At 47.9% G+C, this 21,629-nt stretch overlaps 1 protein-coding gene across 2 annotated transcripts in view; it reads left to right on the forward strand.

Moving 5' to 3' along the window:
- Positions 1–7,819: 7,819 nt before the first annotated feature.
- Positions 7,820–21,629, forward strand: part of MAP3K21 (mitogen-activated protein kinase kinase kinase 21) — a 49,133-nt gene continuing 35,323 nt past the window's right edge. For both annotated transcript variants that reach the window (XM_037060256.1, XM_037060257.1), the window contains exon 1: positions 7,820–8,955. In XM_037060256.1, coding sequence (XP_036916151.1) covers positions 8,139–8,955 — 817 coding nt within the window. In that variant the 5' untranslated portion in view covers positions 7,820–8,138. The remainder of the gene's footprint in view (positions 8,956–21,629) is intronic.

Consider the following 21,629-nt stretch of genomic DNA (forward strand, 5'->3'; position numbering starts at 1 on the left):
AGTTCAAAGCCTCCACACACACATTACAGACCAGTAAGTGTTAACTCGTTGTTGCTGTATCATTATCGTTATTATTCTTCATTTAAACTTAAGAACAGGAAGCCGGAGAACCAGATTTAGAAGAAAAGGCTAATGTACAATCTCAGCACATTCAAAAAGTACTGCTTTAACCCACACCGCCTCCATAGAAGGAATAAACTGGGCTTTTCTGAGAAGGTGGAAGTCAAACTAGATGGCGATTCCTTTGTGTTCCTAGATGGTGCCACAATGAGAGAGAACTGTGTTTTGTTCACCTGGGTATCTCAAGTACTAGATTATCGCTTGACGCGCCCCAAACTGATGCTGAACAAAGAACCACTTCTCCGTGTGTGTGGGCCTATCTCTATTACCAAGTGCCTGTTGCTATTTTTACTTGGTTTTATTTATAGCACGGTTTACAATGTATAAATAATACTACAGAATAAAAGTTGTAATTGATCACATACATGTATAATTTGGTTCACTCAAAAAGCATTATTTTTCCGATATGATACACCCCAAGGGCTTAGAAATTACCACACCAACCTTTAGTTCTGACCACTCTGAAAAATGTTTAATTTTGGTTGACAGATGAAATGATATTTGACATAGAAAAATATGCCAAATTGAAGCCCCCACAAAAAGAATAAAAAGAATATGCTTTCTGTTGAAATTTCCTTCCTAATGGGTCCTCTGTGAACAGGAACTACTATTACAATAATAAGAGTTAATATTTATTAGCACCCCTTAAGTACTATGCTTTAATTACTAGCTCCATAAATCCTTAAAACAACGCCATGGGGCACAGGCTACCGTTCTACCATTCTGCAGAACAGGCAGAACCTTCTGGAGAACGAGACCCAGAATCATGTAAAAGTGTTGGCAAAGCCAGAAGGGGACCCGGTCTGTCCGCAGGCTGGCTGCTATCAGCATCGCAGCGCCATGGCCCTTTCAGTCGGTGAAGGGTTACACCAAATCATACCACATCACAGAGCGTCACACACACACACACATGCCCTCCAAGATAGGCAATGGCAGTGGCCATTTCCCATGTTCCAGGGTGCCTACCGAAATGGGTGTGGTTGGAGTCTGGCACTGAACCTGGCATGGAACCTGGCGTGAGCAGAGCAGCAGTCCCAGGGAACCGCTGGTCGTGTTTCTAGGGTCCTGCGTTTTCCATCGAGAAGCGTGGAGGCCTGAGCAAAAACAACTACCAATTCCGGAAAACAGTTTTGATCCGCCATTTTTCCTATTTTTTAAAGAATTCACACCCACTTCTTGAGAGACTATGTTCCTCACCCGTCCATCCCGCCTCTCCAGGGTTTCTATCTCCTCTCACGCCCAGACAGGCTGGCCCTTTTCAAGTCCTCTCTAATCGCGCTTCCTTTCTCGACTCTTCCCAGGAAAATACTCCTCCTGTAGCTGAGCGATCTCGAGGCCCAGGAGTGCCCTAGTCTGTGTTCTTTCTTCTTCATCCTTGCATGACCCCGCCCTGACTCCCCACTTATCCATCTCCACCAGCCCTTAGAGCCCACATCAACTTCCCTCTCATCTGTCAACTAGCTCCTCATGCGGGGCACCAGCCATCCTGGGACTTTAGCACAGCATGGCCTGCGTCCAGGGACCTGGGACAGCTGGACACGGCACGTACAACCTCCCTTCTCACTGATTGCACAACCTGTCAACTGCTCCATACAGTCTACAAAATACATCCTGTCCCCTACGGCCATTTCCTCATATGTGTTAGTCTCCACCCCGTAAGCTCCTTGGTGTCGAGAGCAGCTCTAGATTAATTTCACCATCTCTACTCCCTGCCGTGAACTGCGTCCCCTCTGCACGCCAGGAGCTGGAAGCTCTTCTCTATGCCAATTCCTAGGGTAACTTTCCCCTCCTTCTTCTCTGGGGTCACTGTTTTAAATAGCCTTTGCAGGTAATAGTGGGTATCCTTTCATAGTGTTCCAAAACTCAGCAAGTGGTGGTCTTTTTCTTCCCTTTTTTTTTAGAGAGGGAAGGAGAAAGAGAGGGAGAGAAACATCAATGTGTGGTTGCCTCTCATGCATCCCCTACTGGAGACCTGGCCCACAACCCAGACATATGCTCTAACTGGGAATAGAACTTACGACCCTCTGGTTTGCAGGCCAGCGCTTAATCCACTGAGCCACACCAACCAGGGCAGCAAGTGATGGTCTATTAAAGACTAGTCACAATGCAGAATCTGAAACCATTATCACTGAACTGGAGAAGTCACCCTGGATAAGTCACCATTGTGATTTTGTGACATAAGATATTTATAGTTGGAAAATATTGGTTCAACTGAGCTTACAGGTCTTCCAAATGTTGACCATTACACAATATCAAGAAATCACATTTGTTAATATCACTACCACCCCTATCCGAAAATATCTTGAAGTATTTGGAAAGTTGTCAAGCTCATAAGAGCAGCTACAAGTTTCCCAAATCCTGAGTCTTGCTTAGAAGCTCATTTGTTATCACTGGTAACAAACCATCACCTGCGATTTGGCCGTGAAATAATAGCCTCACTCTGTTCACTCTTAAGAAAACGTTTTCCAAGTATGCAAATCTGAACGAGTATGATTTGTCTATCAGTCCCTCTTCCAAACAAAAACAGCGTCCCACGAAAACAGGGACCAGGCTGGCGTCCAGCTCCAAGCCCCTATTTGAGCGTTTTTGCACAGAGTGGCCATCGCACGGGGGAAGGAGGTACCGTTGTTGGACACGTGTTTCCCGCTTTGTCACATAGAAGGTGAAGGCCCGTACTCCAGTCAAAATGCAATAAATCAGCAATTTTTCCTGCTTTGTCGAGGACACCTCAGAGTGAACCCACTGGCATGTTTTCTTTTGCTGCATTCTGTGACACTGAGTGTTAACTACAGTGCAACTTGGTACCGCTGCCCGGACTCGCTGTACTGGCCGACCACTGCTTTCGCACTCAGTGCAAACGTCAACACAGTGACAAAAAGGTGACGTTTTAGTGTGCTCATGAAAATAACTTTTAAAAAATTTATTGGGGTGGCATTGGTTAATAAGATCACACAGGTTTCAAGCGTACATTTCTATGACCCATGATCTGTATATGGCACTGTGTGCCCCCCACCCAGAGTCAAATGGTCTTTCATCACCATACATTACGTCACCTCCACCCCAGGGCCCCTGCCCCCTTTCCTCCAGTAAGCACCACGCTGCTGTCTATGTCCAACAGTTTTAGTTTTATATCCCACATATGAGTGAAATCATATGGTTCTCAGCTTTTTCTGACTGACTTATTTCTCCCAGCATAATATTCTCCAGTTCCATCCATGTTATTGCAAAGGTCATATTTTGTCTTTTCTTATGGCTGAGCAGTATTCTATTGGTTTTTCTCCAGGAGACACATAAATACTGGAATTATCTTCTGGAGGGTGAGCCTCTTGTAGTACAGGCTTCCGCTAGGTGAGTGTTCTAGGAACCCATCTGTATCAGTGGGCCTACTGGCGTTGTTGTGAGAGGCTGTGTTCTGCTTCAGTGAATTTTTTTGAAGACTCAACGCCTTTGCCCATTTCAGGATGGATGACTTATGAGTGCACCTGCCCACACCGCACTGAGCGTTCAGGGGGTTTTCACCAAAAATGGCATGGTCCCCATGCCCCACCCTCCCTATTCACCTGATCTTGCCATAAGCAACTTTTGTTTTGTTTTCCCCAGATGAAAACACCTCAAAGGGAAACATTTTGCCAATGTGGAAGCGGTGAAACAAAAAATGCCAAAAGCCAACAAAATTGATGAGTTTCAAAACTGTCTTGAGCAGTGGGAAAAAAAACCCATCTCAACCAGTGTATTGCATCAAATGGAGAGTGCTTTGAAGGTGACTGAAGTTTAAACATGAAATAATATATACACAACTCTTTATAAATAAATTCCCAAGGGTTTTCTTTTGGTCGCTCCTGATATACATGTACCACATCTTCTTGACACAGTCCTCTATCAAAGGACATTCTTATTGTCCCCGCATCTTGGTCACCGTGAACAATGCTGCCGTGAACATAGGGGTGCGTGAAAATTGTTTTGACCTTCTGAATACTCAGCCAGTCTCCTGGATCTCCAGGGGCCCACAGATGGCACTTTAAGAGCCGCTGAGTGCAGATCATAGGGGCAGTGGGAATGAACTAGGGAAAGATTCCCAAAGAGAGGAAGGTTCTGAAGGCTGGGTTCTCCTTCCACAGCCAATATGGACAAACCCACCTCCTGTTTTTCTGTTGGGTGGTTTATTTTTAAGGAGAGCAATTTCCTATGGCTGTTTTCTGTTTTCCCAAACACCATCCTGTTATCCTCTTTGTCGGGTTCTTTCTAATTTTTCTCCCCTGGCCCTTACTTCTATCAACTTCTATTTCAATATATTTTCCCCTGGAAATTCTGTCTCAGCCCTCGGATTCTGTGCTGTGTTACTGTGTGGGCTACACAGGGTGCGTGGCTCCGGAAGGCGCTTCTGAGTGGTGCAGACACCTCCTCCATTTCCTCAAGAGTGAGGTCTGGGGGCTTCAAAAAAGACACGGAGTTAACAAATGATGAATTTTAAAATAATCCCGCCCATACAGGCTCCCTGTCCAGAGCTACCCAACAGGGAAAGGTCCCAGGGACTCACCCTGCTTGGGGCACAAGGCGGTCCACCAGAGGAGTCTGCACTTGGTGCCGGGAGTTGTCACCACTGGGGGGCTCCTCTTAATGCCAGGTCAGCAAGTCGAGCCAGGCTCAAGGTTAGCTGAGCTGGAAGGCTCTGCAGACAGATCTGTTCAGAGCTGGAGAGGCTGGGTCCCGGCAGGGCAGGAAGAGTCTGCCGGGGTCAATGAAACTGTCACCCAGCTGTCCACAGGCCTTCGAACACAAAGGCACACACCAGGTAACTCTGCTCTCTTCCCGGCCCAGGAGAGTCTTCTTCAGCCTTCGTCATCAGCTTAGAGAATTGCTTCCAAAACTCAGTTCCTTCCGTCCCCGCCCACCTTCCCGAGCTCCTGACCCTCTGACCTTCCAACCATAGAACTAGTTGCTCCAAGTTATCCCAAATTCCAAATTCAACATGTCAAAAAAAAAACCCTCTCCCTAAAACTGTTCCCTAGGTCATCGAACAGCATTAGCATCCACCTCGTTGCTTAAATGAGGAGCCCTATCCTCAATTCTAAAATCCAAAGAACTGTGAAAACCAAAACCGATGTTTTAAGGTGTCATCAAACTCACTGGGCAACACAACAAAACTTAATTTGCAAGACACGAAGCTGTTTGTGGTCTTTACCCCATTTGGTGAGATTTTTATATTTGGGGGCAGCAATCATAATGTTTGGTTATGAGCACGGCCCCATCCTCATTTGGGAGTGTTAATATTCATACATGCACTCTAGCACTAAAATTCTCTAAACTCTAAACTCCGGAACTTATCTGGACCCCTGAGTTTGGCTTAGGGGCTGGGGTCCTGACTCTTCCCTTCGTGTGGTTCAGAGCACTTGTCTCCTTATTTCCTGGTCCCCAGATCACGGGTTGCCGGCTTCCTAAGTCTCCCTTCTATTTTCTCAGGCCTCTCGCCGGCTTTCCTGTTTCTCACCCTGCCCTGTCACGCCTGCTGTTTCCACGTTGGTTACCCCCACGCCACCCCTCTGCTCTAGACGCCAAGGCCCCCGCCTCCTGAGCTGTGGGTTCCAAACTTCAGGCATTCTAGGAGAGTCTTCTGGGTTTTGCCAACTGTACCACTTCAACTGTTTTTTTTTTTTAAAGATTTTATTTACTTATCTTTAGAGAGGAAGGGAAGGAGAGAAGGAGAGAAACAACAATGTATGGTTGCTTCTGGTGACTCCCTTGCTGGGAACCGGCCTGCAGCCCAGGCATGTGCCCTGACTGGGAATTGAACCGCGATCGTGTGGGTCGCAGGCCCGCGCTCAATCCACTGAGCTACACCAGCCAGGGCTCAACTGTTTTTTTTTTTTTAAGTTGATTCATTTTTATTTAATTGATTTGCACAAGAATCTTATGTTCATTGCTGCAAATGGAAATCCCACATTACTTGTCATAAACAGAAGGCAACCATAAATGTAAATACTAGAAAAACAAAATGATGAGAAACTATGTTTGCCAAAGAGACTGACTGGAGACCTGCCTGGCCTCTCTATTGAAAGAGGTTTAATAGACCTAATGTTTATTGAGAACTTACTATGTGCTAAGCACCTTCCCAAGCCTTTACATCTAATTCATTCAATCTTCCCAACTGCCCTATGAGGTCCATACTGTTTATTATTATTCACATTTTACAGATGAGGAAACTGAGCCATAGAGAAATGAAGGAATTTGGTCAAAGTCACACAGCCAGTAAATGGTGTAATTGAAAGGACTAAAAGGAACTGAAAAGATAAGACATTTCTCTTTATGTGATTCAATGTTATTGGTAGTAAAGGACCCACATTTCAGGATTTTTTTTTAAAAAGGTTATTTATTTTTAGAGAGGGGAAGGGAAGGAGAAAGAGGGAGAGGAAAATCAATGTGTGATTGCCTCTCCCATGCCCCCTACTGGGGACCTGGGCCCACAACCCAAGCATGGGTCCTACTGGGAATCAAACCAGGGACCCTTAGGTTTGCAAACTGGCGCCCAATCCACTGAGCCACCCCAGCCATAGCTTTCTCCCTGTCTTCTCCCAGTCATACTCAGCTCCAACAACGCACAGCGTCCCCCAACGCCCACAGGCATAATATATAGCTCCTCTGCCTCGAGTCCAGGACACCGCTTATTCTCCTGTCCTGGAACTTCATTCTCTCACATCTCTAGAGCTAAGTAGGGCTCTGCAACCCCAAATCCAAAGCACGGTGTCATACACAGAATTAGTACTCAATACATATCGAAAAATCAGATGGACTCACACATGCCGGGGTTTCGTCCAACATCCCATCAAATAAAGAGGACAATCGTGTGTCTGTGGTTGATGGTGGCCTCTCCCGATTGTGGAAGAAACTGTACAAGGGGCAGAAAGAAGGAGAATGGAGCGGAGAAGAGGAAGTCCCTGCGAGGCTGGGTCGGGGAAACACCTGCAAGTGAGCAGTCAGCGTGCCTGCGAGCACTGGAGTTTCCGTGCCAGCTCTGTTCTACTCGCCTTTCCAGGGAGTAGGTAAGGCCAAGGCTCCAGCATCCGATCGTGGCCAGTGCCTGTGACTTCTAAACTCACCTGTGGGCTCACAGAGGACAGGTAGTCCTTTCCCATTTACGTAAACAGTAAAAAGACAAACAGAGGCTACCTAACACGAATTACAGCTCGGGGGCTGTATAGATCCGCAGTTCACCGCAGCTCACCGCGCGGTGATCTGTAATGAAGTCAGCTCTCGCGGCGAGGTGGATGCAAATGAGCACGGCGGGGCACACTGGCCTGGAACCGCGCTCGGATTAGGTCGGCAGGCAGTACTGGTACGCGCAGTGACTCTTGGGAGCTGCAACCCACCTTCCTGTCACCACCTCCAGACCTCGGTCGTCTTTGAGAGCCGTTACTGCTTTTGGGGGAAGAGTGGACTCCCGGGGCCTCAGCCTTGGCTTAATTTAAACTTTCCCGCAAACTTTTTGCTGAGCTGGGCTGACTCCGCCTTCTGGGCCAAGTGGGCGAGGCCCACAGGAGTCCAGATCCTTAGCAGCAGGGGAGGCAGAGGAGGCAAGGGAGGCAAGGGAGGCGGGGCGGGGGTGGGGGCGAGGGGGCGTGGAGGGTCCGGGGCTGAGGGCAGGCCTGGAGGGGGCGTGACCAGCTCGGTGCAGAGGGCGGGTCTGGGAGGAGCGGGGGGCGGGTCCTGCAGGGGCGGTCCCAGGAGGCACCCTGGCTGGTGAGCTGCAGGCCCGCCGCAGGCCCAGCGCGCCACCATGGTGCTAGAAGCCCCGCGGGCGCGGGGACCGCTGCTGCAGCAGAAGCGGCTGAAGAAGAACGGTGGCTGAGGCCAGGTTCTCCGGACCGTGGGCTCGCGATCCCCCGCCGTCCCGGAGCCCCGATCCCTCCTCCCTGCCTTCTCCGGGCGCAGAGGCGACACCGCTGGACGATGCGCGCCCGCGGCCGCACAGGAGGCTGAGCCCGCCGCCCCGCGCTCCGTCCGCACCCTTACGGCCGTCCTCGATGGCCTTGCCGGGAGCGGAGGGAGCCGCCGACAGGCCGGCATCCCCGGCCCCAGGCGCCCCCGCGGGCTCCGCGTCGTCGTCGTCCGCCTCCTCCAGTGGCTCGGCCTCCGCAGGCACGGGGCTGTGGGCCGCGCTGTACGACTACGAGGCGCGCGGCGAGGACGAGCTGAGCCTCCGGCGCGGCCAGCTAGTGGAAGTGCTGTCCCAAGACGCCGCCGTGTCCGGCGACGAAGGCTGGTGGGCCGGCCAGGTGCAGCGGCGCCTGGGCATCTTCCCAGCCAACTACGTGGCGCCATGCAGCCCGACCGCTCTCCCAGTACAGCCGCCCGCCAGCTCGCCACCGCGGCCCGCCTCGCCCGTGCACGTCGACTTCGAGCGCCTGGAGCTCAAGGAACTCATCGGCGCCGGTGGCTTTGGGCAAGTGTACCGCGCCACCTGGCAGGGCCAGGAGGTGGCGGTGAAGGCGGCGCGCCGGGACCCGGAGCAGGACGCGGCAGCGGCGGCTGAGAGCGTGTTGCGGGAGGCGCGGCTCTTCGCCATGCTGCGGCACCCCAACATCATCGAGCTGCGCGGCGTGTGCCTGCGGCAGCCCCACCTCTGCCTGGTGCTCGAATTCGCCCGCGGAGGAGCGCTCAACCGCGCGCTGGCGGCCGCCAACGCTGCCCCGGATCCGCGTGCCCCCGACCCGCGCCGCGCTCGCCGCATCCCCCCTCATGTGCTGGTCAACTGGGCGGTGCAGATCGCCCGTGGCATGCTCTACCTGCACGAGGAGGCCGTGGTGTCCATCCTTCACCGGGACCTCAAGTCCAGCAACAGTAAGTGGAACTAGGGCGGGGTGGGCGTGGTGGGTAAGGGGCCAGTACGCAGCCATGGCCCCCGCAGTCCACCCTGGTGCTAGAGCTGAGCGAGCTCCCGGGGGCCCAATGCTAGGTGGAATGAGGCGGGGTTGCCAGCCGCACCTCCTGCGCAAGCCCTCCAGTAATCAGAGGTCCAGCTACACTCTTTGGTGACTTGCTTTGGGACAGGTGACACACTAACCTTGACTTTGCTTTTGGGTGCCTGTTTTACAAATGTGAATCAGACTTGATTACAAACAACACTTGTAACATATCTGGATCTTTTGGAAACTTAATGGTGCTGTTTAGCCTTTAGTTACCAGTGTGGTTTGTTCATTTGGGTAGAACTTTGCAAACCGAGGCCTTCCTTGGATTGTGCGGAACCCCTGGCCCTCCTTCTGGCCTAGTGACTTTCATCAAACAGCCCTTTCCTTCAGCTCCCCAAGTGCTTATTGAGGTCGCTCCTCTCCTGTTTTAAATGTGGCTTCGTGCCCTTTGACGTCCCCAAAGGCTTTCCATTCAGAAGTCTGTTCAAGATGTGTGATTTGGTATTGGTGGGGTTGTATTGTGAGTCTTGGTGGATAGCCTCCAGATAAGAAGCACCAGTTTTCAACATCAAGCACATTTGATTAAGGGCAAGTTCATTGTCCTTGTACAGCTACTTGAAATCCTGAAGACTTGGCCTGTATCATTTCCTTTCTTTATAAATCTGGGTTGGTCTTCCAGATGTCAATAAAGAACCAACAGCTAAACTGAACACATGTTCTATTGTATTTCACCATGTAAAAGAGTCGATAGAATGGCTGCTTAAAGCTGGTTCTTCAATATGGGAAATCACTTAGTATTATTAGAATGAGGTGCAATCTTACAACAGATTAAAGGATACAGTCAGAACTGGCATTGGCCTGCCACAGCTGCATGTCTCTCAACCTTGTAAAACCTGCTAGGACAGGAGCTAACTCAACTGGAAACACTGTCCTTCCCCAAGTCTGCAGAAAGAAGAGTGACAAGAAGATATGATACGTTGGTTGTGTGTTTGCTTAGATGTTTTTTCCCATTCAAAATCCTCCAGCCCTGAAATTTACTTGACAGTGACTAACATAGCATTTTGATTATGAGAACTGTAAATAATTTGTTGGTAACTTCGTATAAACATTTAATACTTTGGGGTTTATTTTACGACTCCCAGTAACCCCTTGTCTTATCATTTAGGTTACAAGGGCTGAAGTAACAGGAGCAAATTCTAACAAAACACAGCATAGCGAAGTGGCTGCAATAGTGTTTTGTACACATTAGAGTTGACGGAGACCATTAGAAGGGCTTCACAATTATTTACTTTGGTGGCTGTGTATAGTAGACAAAGTACAAATGTTAATGTATTTGTTTTTATAAATGCTTCAAACCTGACAGTCTTTGCTACCACTTGGTGCATATTCCCTAAAATACTCTTTTAGTAAAAGAAATGTTGAACCTGCTGCCAAAGAACAAGCCTGTCCTTGTGTCCCATAAGCCTGTCCGTGTGTCTGCCCAGGTTTTCCACGGAACCAGGTAGTTTAAGGACAGCGGTGGCCTGAGTGCTTGCCCCGTGTCTTAGCAATCACAGCGATCCTGCGATTCTCATGGAAACCAGCATTCTGCAAGTGTCTTCTGTTGCACAACATCAGATCCCCAACACAGGCAAACGACTGGGGTTGCATTGATCCTCAGACCGGAAAATCTGTCTTTTGCAGGGTTGTAATCGTACCTGGGGTCTATGTGAGTTGCCGACAAGGAACGATGTGTTTGCTAGTGTTTGTACAAGCATAGAAAGGGAGATTAATCCATGTTGCAATCATGGACTTTTAAATATAAATTAAAAACTTTTAAAGAACCAGTCAATAGTAAAAAGAAATAACATGGCCGTGGAATAATAACTATGGTTAAATGGTTTTTATTGACACTGGAAAAACTTGTACAGTGGAACCCACTACTGGGTCCATGGTAGATCTTATGTAATTTGAAGGTGATTATATGCTGCAGCTCAGTTTTTGAAAGCCTTTCCACCACCAAAACAAGTTTCCTGGAGCATTTTAATTTTCTATAATTGTCAGGCAGGGTTGCCTTTGTGTTGAAATTTTGCACTTTTTATTAAAAAGACTTAATTGGCTAGGTCGGCAGCCTAGCCAAATTCTTGTTACGATATGGCCGTTCATTATAGTTCTGAAACTACTGTGATGTGAACATTTTGAATAGGGCCTGCAATGAATCACAGCACCTAATACCTTGCTTACCCCGATCTCTGGTGTCAATTATTCAAGGAAAAAACGCAGATACTTTGGAATCCTCTTGTGATAGCTGAAGCCGTAACATCTTGTTCTATTGCAGTATGCTTTATTCGACTTAGTTGTTATTTGCTTATGGGGGTAGTGACCTAATGATAATGTAAACAAGATTTTAAGAATCAATATTGAATTTTTTTTAATTCTGTCATCTACTCGGGTAACAAAGAGTCAGTATAAGACTACTTGGAACCAGGCGAGTGGAAACTATTGTTTAAAACAAATGTTTAAATTTGTCAAAGGAGGATAATAGTTCTTGATAGATTTATCGTGCCTCGTTTTTCTTCGGCCTTTTTCAGTTTGATCATGTTGTTTGCGACCGTGTTTATGTTGAAATAATACCTAGTATGTTGCGATGGTACAAGCACTTTTGTCCCTTTCTCACAGACAGCAAAAGATTGAAAGTGGAGCCAAATTTGCAGGCTTTAAGCTCATTTATGTTGTTAAAACACGCTATGCCCTGTCGCTCCGGGGATGCATGGTAAGCAGAGAACAGTTTGCTAAGTATCTATGCAGCACCTAGCCAACAATGCGATGCAACTGGAGTTTGCAGTGAACCTGGCCAGGTTTCTGTGTATCCAGGGAATGGAAAAATCATGGTGAGCTGGAACTCATTCATTCAACGTGTTGTGGGCGTCCCTTCTGTACCAGTGACTCCTGGGCCTCAGGGGCACAGTGGCAAACCAGATGACCATATCCTGTTCGGCATAGGGCACAGTCTACTAAGAAAGGTAGATGGCAGCTGTGCGATGAAATGTTAGTACGTGCTTTCAAGAGAATAAAGCATGGTGTGGGGCAGGATGGGGGGGAGCTGCTGGGACCAGGGCCATCAGGGCAGGCGGGTCTGAGGACCGGACACAAACAGGGCCATGGACAGCAGGAGGCACGGGTCAAGCAAAGATCCAGGCAGAGGGAAGATAAAGCCCTGGGAGACCGTGGGGTGAGGCGGGAGTGGAGAGTACGCAGATGGTCAGCATGGTGGTCCTTGCGGGAGGCGACCCACCATGACCACCTAGCCATGCGCTCTGAGTGCCGCCCACCGTGAGCCTTGCGCCTGGCGCAGGAGGAGCCGTGCAGTCTGATTTCTGTGTGTGCGGGCTACTGTGGCTGCTCTGGAGGGCGGACTCATGGGTGGCCTGAGCCAATGCTAGCCAGGTTGTCCAGGCTGGAGCAGACACAGTTGGCCCGGCCGAGCGTGGGTGCGGTGGAAGTGTTTTCCAGGAAGTCCTGGAGAGGAGTGGAGATAAAACAGTACAATATGCGGGCTGCTGAGGGTGGCTCGAATTATGAGAATGCATCGAAGTGTTTTGTTTACCCTGGCACAACTCAGGATTGAAAGAAGATTGTGTGGCATAACTATGAATCCTTTTTAAAAAAATGTTGTTTACTGTGTTCCATCCTTTTTGTAAAAGTACAAAATACTTTTTTATTTTGACGATTAAGCAACTTTTTATGCTGATTATTGTAGCCTTCTGGGGATAATTGTTATCTATATCATTATCCACAGTATCTACACTCTATAAATAGACATAAATGTTTATTAGGAAATATAATTTAGAGCTCTAACTAAAAAAACATACAAAAGGAATTTAATTCTTCTTAGCTTTTCTCATTAATGCAATGTACATAAAGGAACTATTTGAGAAAATTATAGCGAATGTAATCTCTAAGGTGCTTAAAAAGCTTTTAAGGGTGACTTGGAGGTGCTACTAATTATGCTATGATCAGTTAAAAGACCTGCACACCTTTCTTCTCCGTCTGCCCCTTTCACTCCGGACGTGTAGCTTCACGCCACCGCGGCCACTTCCTGCTCCAGGGACACAGGGAGATCAGCCCCGACATCCCAGTGGCTACAGAGCCAATCTGCTTCTGAAACACAGCCTGCTCCAGGACGGGCTTTTAGAGGAACAGCAATCACGGAGGATCACCCCACCTTCCCCTTCCATTCTCCTGCTTGCATATCAGATACATAGGCCCCTTCTCCTGCTTTATAGTTGTGAGGGAGCAGGTGTGTAGTTCTGCTTTCGGCAAACTGGCTCTTCAGTGTCCATGCAGGGTCATTTTCACCCCTGCGGGGTCAGCAGGTAACGGCAGAGGGTAGGGAAGTAGCCCCCCCTTTCAGAAGGCCATCTGCAAGCACTGTGTTCCCATGCCAGCACGCACATGCCAAACTTTTCCAGACCAGCCAGTTACTGGAAGCGTTGGTTTTTTTTTTTGTAGACTACTACAGTTAACTGGAAGTCACTCAGACCGGTGTTTGGATACCGGTGTCATCATTTACGAGCTGTGTGACCTTGGGCGAGTTATATAACCTCAGTGGACCTGAATTTCTTGATTTCTGATACTGTCTACTGAATCCCTTTCTTGGAGTGGATGGAAGTCTTGTAGGAAAAAAAAATCTGTTTCATGTTTCTTTAACTCTTCAAAGGCAGTTGGATAAATACTAGCAGGAAAGTATAGGGGTTTTTGAGGGAAAGGGGACGAGCTGGGTGTGGCTAGGATGAAAGGCAGACGGTGGGGGGTGGTGTGGGCAGGAAACAGGTACTTGGCACGTGCCAGACCGTGGGTGCCTTGAATACACGCCGAGATGTGTCCACTACCCGAGGGTGAGAGTGAGCCATCGAAGGTTTTGAGGAGGAAAGTGGGTAGATCTGCTGAAACATAAACACCTACAAAGAAAAGAAATAAGCTCAGGATCATTTGCTTTGTGACTTTACCGCCGTAGGTTAGCGGTGGGGCAGTGAAATGCTTAGACGTTGGTGTGGGGCAAGTTGTTCGCCGCCTTGGACCAAGCCCAGTGTTTATGATCACGGTTTGTTTAGTGAGTTAATTCAGGGCTCTCTCTCTCTCTCTCTCTCTCTCTCTCTCTGGTTCACCAGAGTGAGAAAATAATGGCCAGATTTACTATATCTTGGTGATGATTTTAATTCCAAATATTTGTGTGACTGTTCCCAAACCCTCTGCAGTACGTGAGGGGCTCCCAAAAGGTGGAGACACCTTAATGGCGGAATTCTGGGGAGCAGAAGGGGGGTTCCGGGGAGGCTGGGAGAATTGTGTTGGTTTTGTTTGGGAGCCTGAAACTTCAGTTTGTACACTTGATCCGAGTCATGTGAATTTAGTTGTTTCTTAAAATCCATATTCTTCAAATATCACTTCATGTTAAGTGCTGTAGCCACATAATAGTAGTGACAGGAACAAGAGCTAACATTTATATAACGCTTAGTAGGCAATGAGTACAGCCCAAACTCTCACCTCGTTTATCCCTCAGAACAACCTCTGGGGCAGGTAATTTAATTATCGCCATTTTACAGGTGAAGAACTGAAGCCAGGGATGAATGGACTTTATCAAGTTTCCTTGGCTTGTCAGAGACTTGAACCCAGGACTCCTGGCTCCAGAATTGGAGCTTTTGTCTTCTCCATGGACTGTCTCGATTAATAGCCCTCAAGTGTTTGTTATCGGGGCCTGAAAGAACTTTGGTTCATGTAGGGTATGGCTATTGATAGTTACCCTATTAGAAATTTAAAGATAGTTAATCATAGGAAAATAAGACTAACCCCATTACATGTTCACATAGCATTTTAGTGGGGGGAAACACCTTATTTTCTAAGACAGCTTTAGGGAGGACACCTGATAGAAGACAAATGGAGATTCATATCTGCTTCTGCATTGGAGCTTTTGCCAACTTAGGGATCCGCAGGGGCCCTGGGTGATGCTCTGAGGGGCGCCCGGCCGGACGCCCAGCTGGGCTGGCAGAGAGGCGCTGTGCAGCGGCCCTTCCCACCCCCAGAGCACCGTCAGCTGCTCCCCGTGAGCTTTAAAAAGGTAACATTCCCTGTCTCACTTTCAGATGCTGCGATTCAGCTGACTTTGTTTGGAAACAAGCGATGAATTTGTTTGGAACATTTTATTTTGAAAGTATTGAACTGTACACAGTTGAGGGAACTTAGGCGGACTCCTAGATCCTGCCGTTGACCTTTAACTCAGTTACTTTTACACGAATCGAACCCTATCCACCCATCAGTGCATCGGAGCTTTTGATGCAGCATTGATTTTTTTAAGAGCTTCTGGATAATTCAAACAGAGAGCTGAGTTTGCCAACTGCTGTTTGAAGGACCAGGTTTGTGGGTTCCTTCCCATGGTTGTCTGGGTTGACACATAAATCCGTCACGGCTGCAGGCTTATCCCCCATCCTGCTGACTGATGACATGGGACTGTGGATCACAGCAGGCATCTGTGAGAGCATGGGTGGCTTATTCTGGGCTTTTGTCCCTAGGGGAAGGAACCTCACTAACAATTTGTCCCCGTGACATGGGGCTGGTGGTGCTATTGTGGTGTCTGATCTCCAACTCCACTGCTCCCCAGCTGTGGGCTCCTGGGCCCCGAGTCCCTGCGTGGGGGGCCGTGAGGGTCAGTGACATAGTGCTCACCTGGTCAGCACACTTTTCCTGTAAAGGGCCAGATATTAAGTATTTTTGGCTTTCCAGGCTGTAGAGTCTCTGTGGCAACGTTCAACTCTGTCATCGTAGCCAACAGCATCAAAAGACAATGTGAAAACAAATGAGCATGTGTGTGTTCCAATAAAACTTTATTTATAAAAATAGGCATTGGACCAGATTGGCCCATGGGACATAGTTTACTGACGCCTGGCATATGTCAAAACATTGAATAAACTGTAAGCCACAATGGTGACAGTTTCATTTTTATATATTGTTTAGAAACACTTTGACTTCTGATCAGGATGGAGGCGAAGGTAGACATGCTTGGCCTCCTCGTGCAACCACAGAAAAGAATTACAACTAAATCTCAAAACAAATAACGTGCAGAACTGCCAGAAAGTCAAATTATATGAAAGCCTGTCATCCAAGGATTTAAAGAAACCACATTCATCCAGATGGGTAGGAGGGGCAGAGACACGGAGATGGGGTGAGGAGGGGTGGTGTGGTGTGGGGAGGTGGCAGTGGCAGGGGAACGAACACACGCAGTCTCACAGTCCCACATTTGCGTGTGGTGGAGAAATATCGACAGGGACACCTTGGGAGCCAGCCATCACAGCCTTAGACCAGATGGCACAGTCCAGGGTTCCAGCGCCAGGAAGATAAATCCCCATGACTTCTGTCTGTAAAAACCAGTGGGGGTTGGGGTGGCAGAAGAAATGGAAAGAATTTCAGCAAACTTTGCTTAAAGGGCCCACGTGGTTTTAAAACACATGCAAAACCGTCCACTCTGGGACTCAACACCAGGGCAACATCTGGAAAGGAGCCAGTCACAAATGGGTAGTGGGTGAAGTGACTGGAAATGGGGTGAGTGCCGGGCAAAGCCCCAGAAACCAGGCAGCAGCATAGGCCCCTCTCGGAGCCCTCCCCCGACCCAGAGCCACAAATCAGTGAATTGGGTTGCCCTACCCTGGCAATTACCTAAGGCTCCGCCCCACACAATTTACTGGTGTCAAAGCAGCTGTACCTAATACACAGAAACTAACACAGTGAGGCTGCCAAATTGAGAAGATGAAGAAATATGGCCCAAACGAAAGAGCAGAACAAAACCTCAGAAAGAGAGTAAAATGGAGATAACCACCCTATCAGATGTGGAGTTCAAAACACTGATGATCAAAGGGCCTTGGCTGGTGTGGCTCAGTGGATTGAGCCCTGGCCTGCCAATCAAAACACTGGTGATGAGGACGCCCAAAGAACTCATTGAGTAGGGCAACCCCATAAAGGAGCAAATGAAGGTTACACTAGGTGAAATAAAGAGAAATCTACAGGGAATAGTCAGTGAAGGGAAGGAAGCCAGGATTCAAATCAATGATTTGGAATGTAAGGAAGAAGTAGACAGTCAACCAGTACAAAAAGAAGAAACAAGAATTTGAAAAAATAAAGGTAGTATAAGAAGACCCTGGGACATCTCCAGATGTGCCAGTGTCCAAATCGTAGGGTTGCCGGAAGGAGAAGGGAAAGAGCAAGAAATTGAAAACTTATTTGAAAAAAATAATGGAAAAAAAACTTCCCTAATTTGGCGAAGGAAATAGACATACAACTCCAGGAAGCACAGAGATTTCCAAACAAGTTGGACTGAAAGAGGCCCACACCAACGCACATCATAAATAAAATGCCAAAGGTTAAAGATGAAAGAATCTTAAAAGGATCGAGAGAAAAGCAGAGAGCTACCTACAAAGGAGTTTCCATAAGACTGTTAGCTGCTTTCTCCAAAGAAGTTTTGCAGGCAGAAATGGACTGGCAAAATGTCTTCAAAGTGGTGGACAGCAAGGACCTACATCCAAGGTGACTCTATCCAGCAAAGCTACCATTGAGAATGGAAGGGCAGATCAAGTGCTTCCTGGACAAGGTAAAGCTAAAGGAGTTCATTATCACCAAGCCATTATTACATGAAACATTAAAGGCACTTATTTAAGAAAAAGACCAAAACTATGAACATTAAAAAGGCAACACATGTACAACTATCAACAACTGAATCTATTAAAACAAACAAACAAAAACTAAGCCAACACCCAGAACAGGAATAGAGTCATAGATAAGGAGATCACGTGGAGGGTTATCAGCTGAGAGGGAGAAGAGGGAGAATTGGGGAAAAGGTGCAGGGATTAAGTACAAATTGGCAGGTACAAAACAGACAGAGGGATGTTAAGAATTGTGTAGAAAACAGAGATGTCAACGAACTTATATTCACGACCCATGGACATGAGTTAAGGCAGGGATTACTGGTTGGAAGGAGGGTACTGGGCAGAAGGTGGGGATGGGGGAAAAGTGGGACAACTGTATAGCATCATCAATAAAATATACTATATACATATATATATATATATATATATATATATATATATATATAAAGAAAAACTTTGAGTACTTTTATAATTCCTAATTTTGTGTGTGTGAATTCACTGATACCCTAAAAGTTTTTTAGGGTGCTTTTTAACCTAAGATCATTATTATCAGTCATTCTGCAAAATACGGTTTGGTGTAATCATATATTTACTCATCTCACCTGGGGGCGAGGGGCTTTGCTGTCTGGCTGCCTAGCCAGCCAGAGGATGAGGAAACAGTCCTGGGCTTTGTTCTCTGTAGGAGCGCTGCCATCTGAGCGCTTTGGCAGGTCCACCGGTAACTTGGGCTGATAAGTTGAGGGTCAAGGAGGAGGCATGAAGTACCGAATCGCTGCTGTAACTGTTTCACGACCAGGGTCAATACTAGGACATTGTTTTAAGCTTCTGGAAAAAGAGCAAATCACGTGCCATTTGCGGGAAGTACCTTGCTTGTACATGTGATGTTTCAGTTATTATTGGCTCAACGTGATTTGAAGGAGTTTGTTTTGTTTAAAATCCTAAGGTGATAGAAATACAGAACTAGACTTTGCACACAACGAAACGGAAGGCGTTTCCAGTGTGTTGACTGGGAGCGTTGAAGGTGGCCAGGGCAGGTTGGCCGGATGCCTTTTATTTGTGGGGTGAGAGCCGTTGAAGGCTCCAGTTCACCTGACCACGTGGGGATTTTCTATACAGAGTCTCCTCGAGTGTAGTGGGCCGGTCTGTGGTTTGTGTTTTATAGTCACTTACGGATCGGATTCTGTGTCCTGGGGGCTCTCCCAGGCCCCGGGCATTCCGAAGTGAGCAAAGCAGGCACAGAGCCCGCCCCTCTCGGGATTTGCATTCCAGTGGGCCACACAGACATTAAACAGTCAATAGGAGGGGACAGTAGGACAGGACGGGGTGTGTGGGGGAGTCAGGTCTTGCAGGGTCTCCTAGGTCCCCCAAGGCCGTTGACTTCCCTGGGACACTGGAGAGTTTAGAGCCTAGAACTGGGCTGGAATTGACATTTTCACGGGGTTGCATTGACTGCGGTTCTGAGAATAGACTGGAGGGGCCCAGGGTGGAGGTGAGCATTCGGGGGTCACCAGCACAGAGGGGGAACTTAAGCCCTGAGAGATGGGCTGCGCCTCTCTGGGGAGTGAGTGCTGACAGAGAAGACCAGAGGCCCGAGGACTGAGTCCTAGAGGCCTCCAGGAATTAGAGGTCAGGGAGATAAGGAGGAGCCAGAAAAGGGAGTAGCTGGAATAGGAAAGAAAACCCAGGTGCTCTGAAGGCCAACGAAGAACGTGTTTGGGGAGGGGCAGTCGGCTGGGTCAGATGCAGCTGATCAGTCGCCGTTCAAGCCACGGTTGTATTGTAAAGGCTCTTTAGGACAATCTTCCTTCCTAGTACCATTGCAGTTAGTGTTGTATAACGAGCTGCTGACTGCACGTGAAAAAGCTTGCAATTCGTTTTCTTCGTACTCCTTCCCCTACAGTCTTCATTTACTCTTTCATTCAACAGATATTTAGTGAGTGTATAAAAATGCTAGTTGCTGCACAGTAAAAATAAACACAGACAGAAGATTAGTGACGTGCCATCTGTCCTTTGGTTCTTTGTGCTTCACTTAGGGAGACGAGACCAAGCAGTATGACAAGGCAATGTTTGAGTGTGACACCACTTAGAAACGCAGAGAACGTCCCTCTGAGGTTCCAAGGGAAGGCACCAGGGGACGTGTTGTTTAGAGATTCACGCAATATTGGAGCAGGGAGAGTGTGGAAGTCACTCACGTCCTTCGTGGAAGGAGAAGCTGAGTTCTCAAAGGCCTTGGACTTGGGAGTGGTCTCGCAGTGAGGAGCTGGTCTCGCAGTGGGAACCCCATGCCCCTGCCCTGATGCTTAAGGGGCACCCGAGGTGCGGTTTTTCCACAGGGCAGATGGGGAGACAGCCCCACAGCGTGCGCAAGGGGGTACAGGACAGGTGTGGGGGGTGTTTGGTAGAGGTGGCTTTTAGTACCCAGAATTGTCCGTTTGCGAGGGTGGGTCATGTTGGAGAATACGGGAAGAACGGAAAAGATCACATACCTGCGATGAAGGACCTGGAAGTCCAGGGTGTGGGTCTGGACTTGATTCCATGAACCTGGGTGTGAGTGAGTGGCGTGTGTGTTGGGGAGTCGGGGGTGGGGACTGATGGAAAGAAATGTACAAAAATCCAGAGCTGCTTGGTAAACTTAGAAAACGAGCCTTTATTTATTCCCTGTAAATGGTTGGTTGTCCTTGAAATTCATGGAGTCACCTTGTTTATATCTTAGACTCAGAGAAAGGGGTGTTTGTTAGTTACTCTATGCTTTCACACTGTTGCTTTTCTCCACTTGTTTTCTTTCTTATGACTTTCTGTTGGTGATACTATATTTCTGGTTAAAGATTAATCAAAGCGAACTTGTTTGACTCACATGGGACTTGGACAGAGTGATCCCATAAATGTTGAGAAAATAGAATGAATACATTGTAATTCCCTTTTTAAAAAAAAGTATGCCTTATATGCCATAATTCTGAAAATACCAAAGTGAAACTTCAAAGGAGCCGGGAAAATCAAGTGCCTCATGGTTGAGTAAGTCGACTAAGTGCAAGGTTGTAAAGGTTTGATTGCAAAGACCGGGGCGAACAGGGGTCAGAAATCTCCGCTGAAGTGCGGCAAAAGGGGTTCCGGCACTGTCGCTAGGTCACTAACAAGAATTTACCGTTCCTGTGGCCAAAAAGAGTCGATTTGCCTGGTTTGCACGTTGCACCTTCTGAGGGGCAGCTGTGCCTGTCACCCTCCCTAGTGAGTGACAGGAAGCGGAAGTTGGCATCCACCCTTGTGTCCTTAGGCTGAAACCTGGCCAGCTGCCCCATTATGTTACCTGTTGGGTCACCAGCTATTTTTGGTTTCGGTCACTTTGCCCAAAAGATAAGGAATTTGAGGAATTTTGCTGAACACCTCTGAAATAGACTCCCAAACAATGGGCCTTTCATGGAACTCCAAACTTGACATTCAGAGTGTTATTTTAACTTGTCTTCTGTTAGTTCAAAGCAGGGAAGCACTTGGCTCCTGGGGAGGCTTTGGACTGGGGCTGGGGGAGGTGCTGGGCTGAGAGCACCCTGCCCCGTGACCTTTCTGTAGAAATGCAATTCATTTGAAGTGCTTTGGTTTTAGTTCTCATTTTTAGTTCTGTTTTCACTTATTTTTAGAGCTGCCTTTCTTTGGCCTTGGCTTCTCAAGGGCTGCCAGGCCTTCCCTGTGGTCGGGGGCATGGAATTTCCTTAATGCAGATTTCAATGGGCGCATCCTCACACCTCCCTGAGTGTTTATGAGAAGGAGGAGCTAAAACCTCTGAAAGTGCCTCGGGAAGCCAAGTTCTATAGAACTGGAAGCTGTTTTAATGACTGATTTGGAGTCTTTCTTGGTGGTAGGAATAATCCCTGCTTAAAAGTGAAATTGGTAGTATTATAATGGAAAAAATGTAACACAGCTGGTGAAGTAGCTCATTATCTGT

This window comes from Sturnira hondurensis, unplaced genomic scaffold (assembly GCF_014824575.4).
Source record: "Sturnira hondurensis isolate 20B ecotype Veracruz unplaced genomic scaffold, ASM1482457v3 Scaffold0011512, whole genome shotgun sequence".
Lineage (NCBI taxonomy): Eukaryota > Metazoa > Chordata > Mammalia > Chiroptera > Phyllostomidae > Sturnira > Sturnira hondurensis.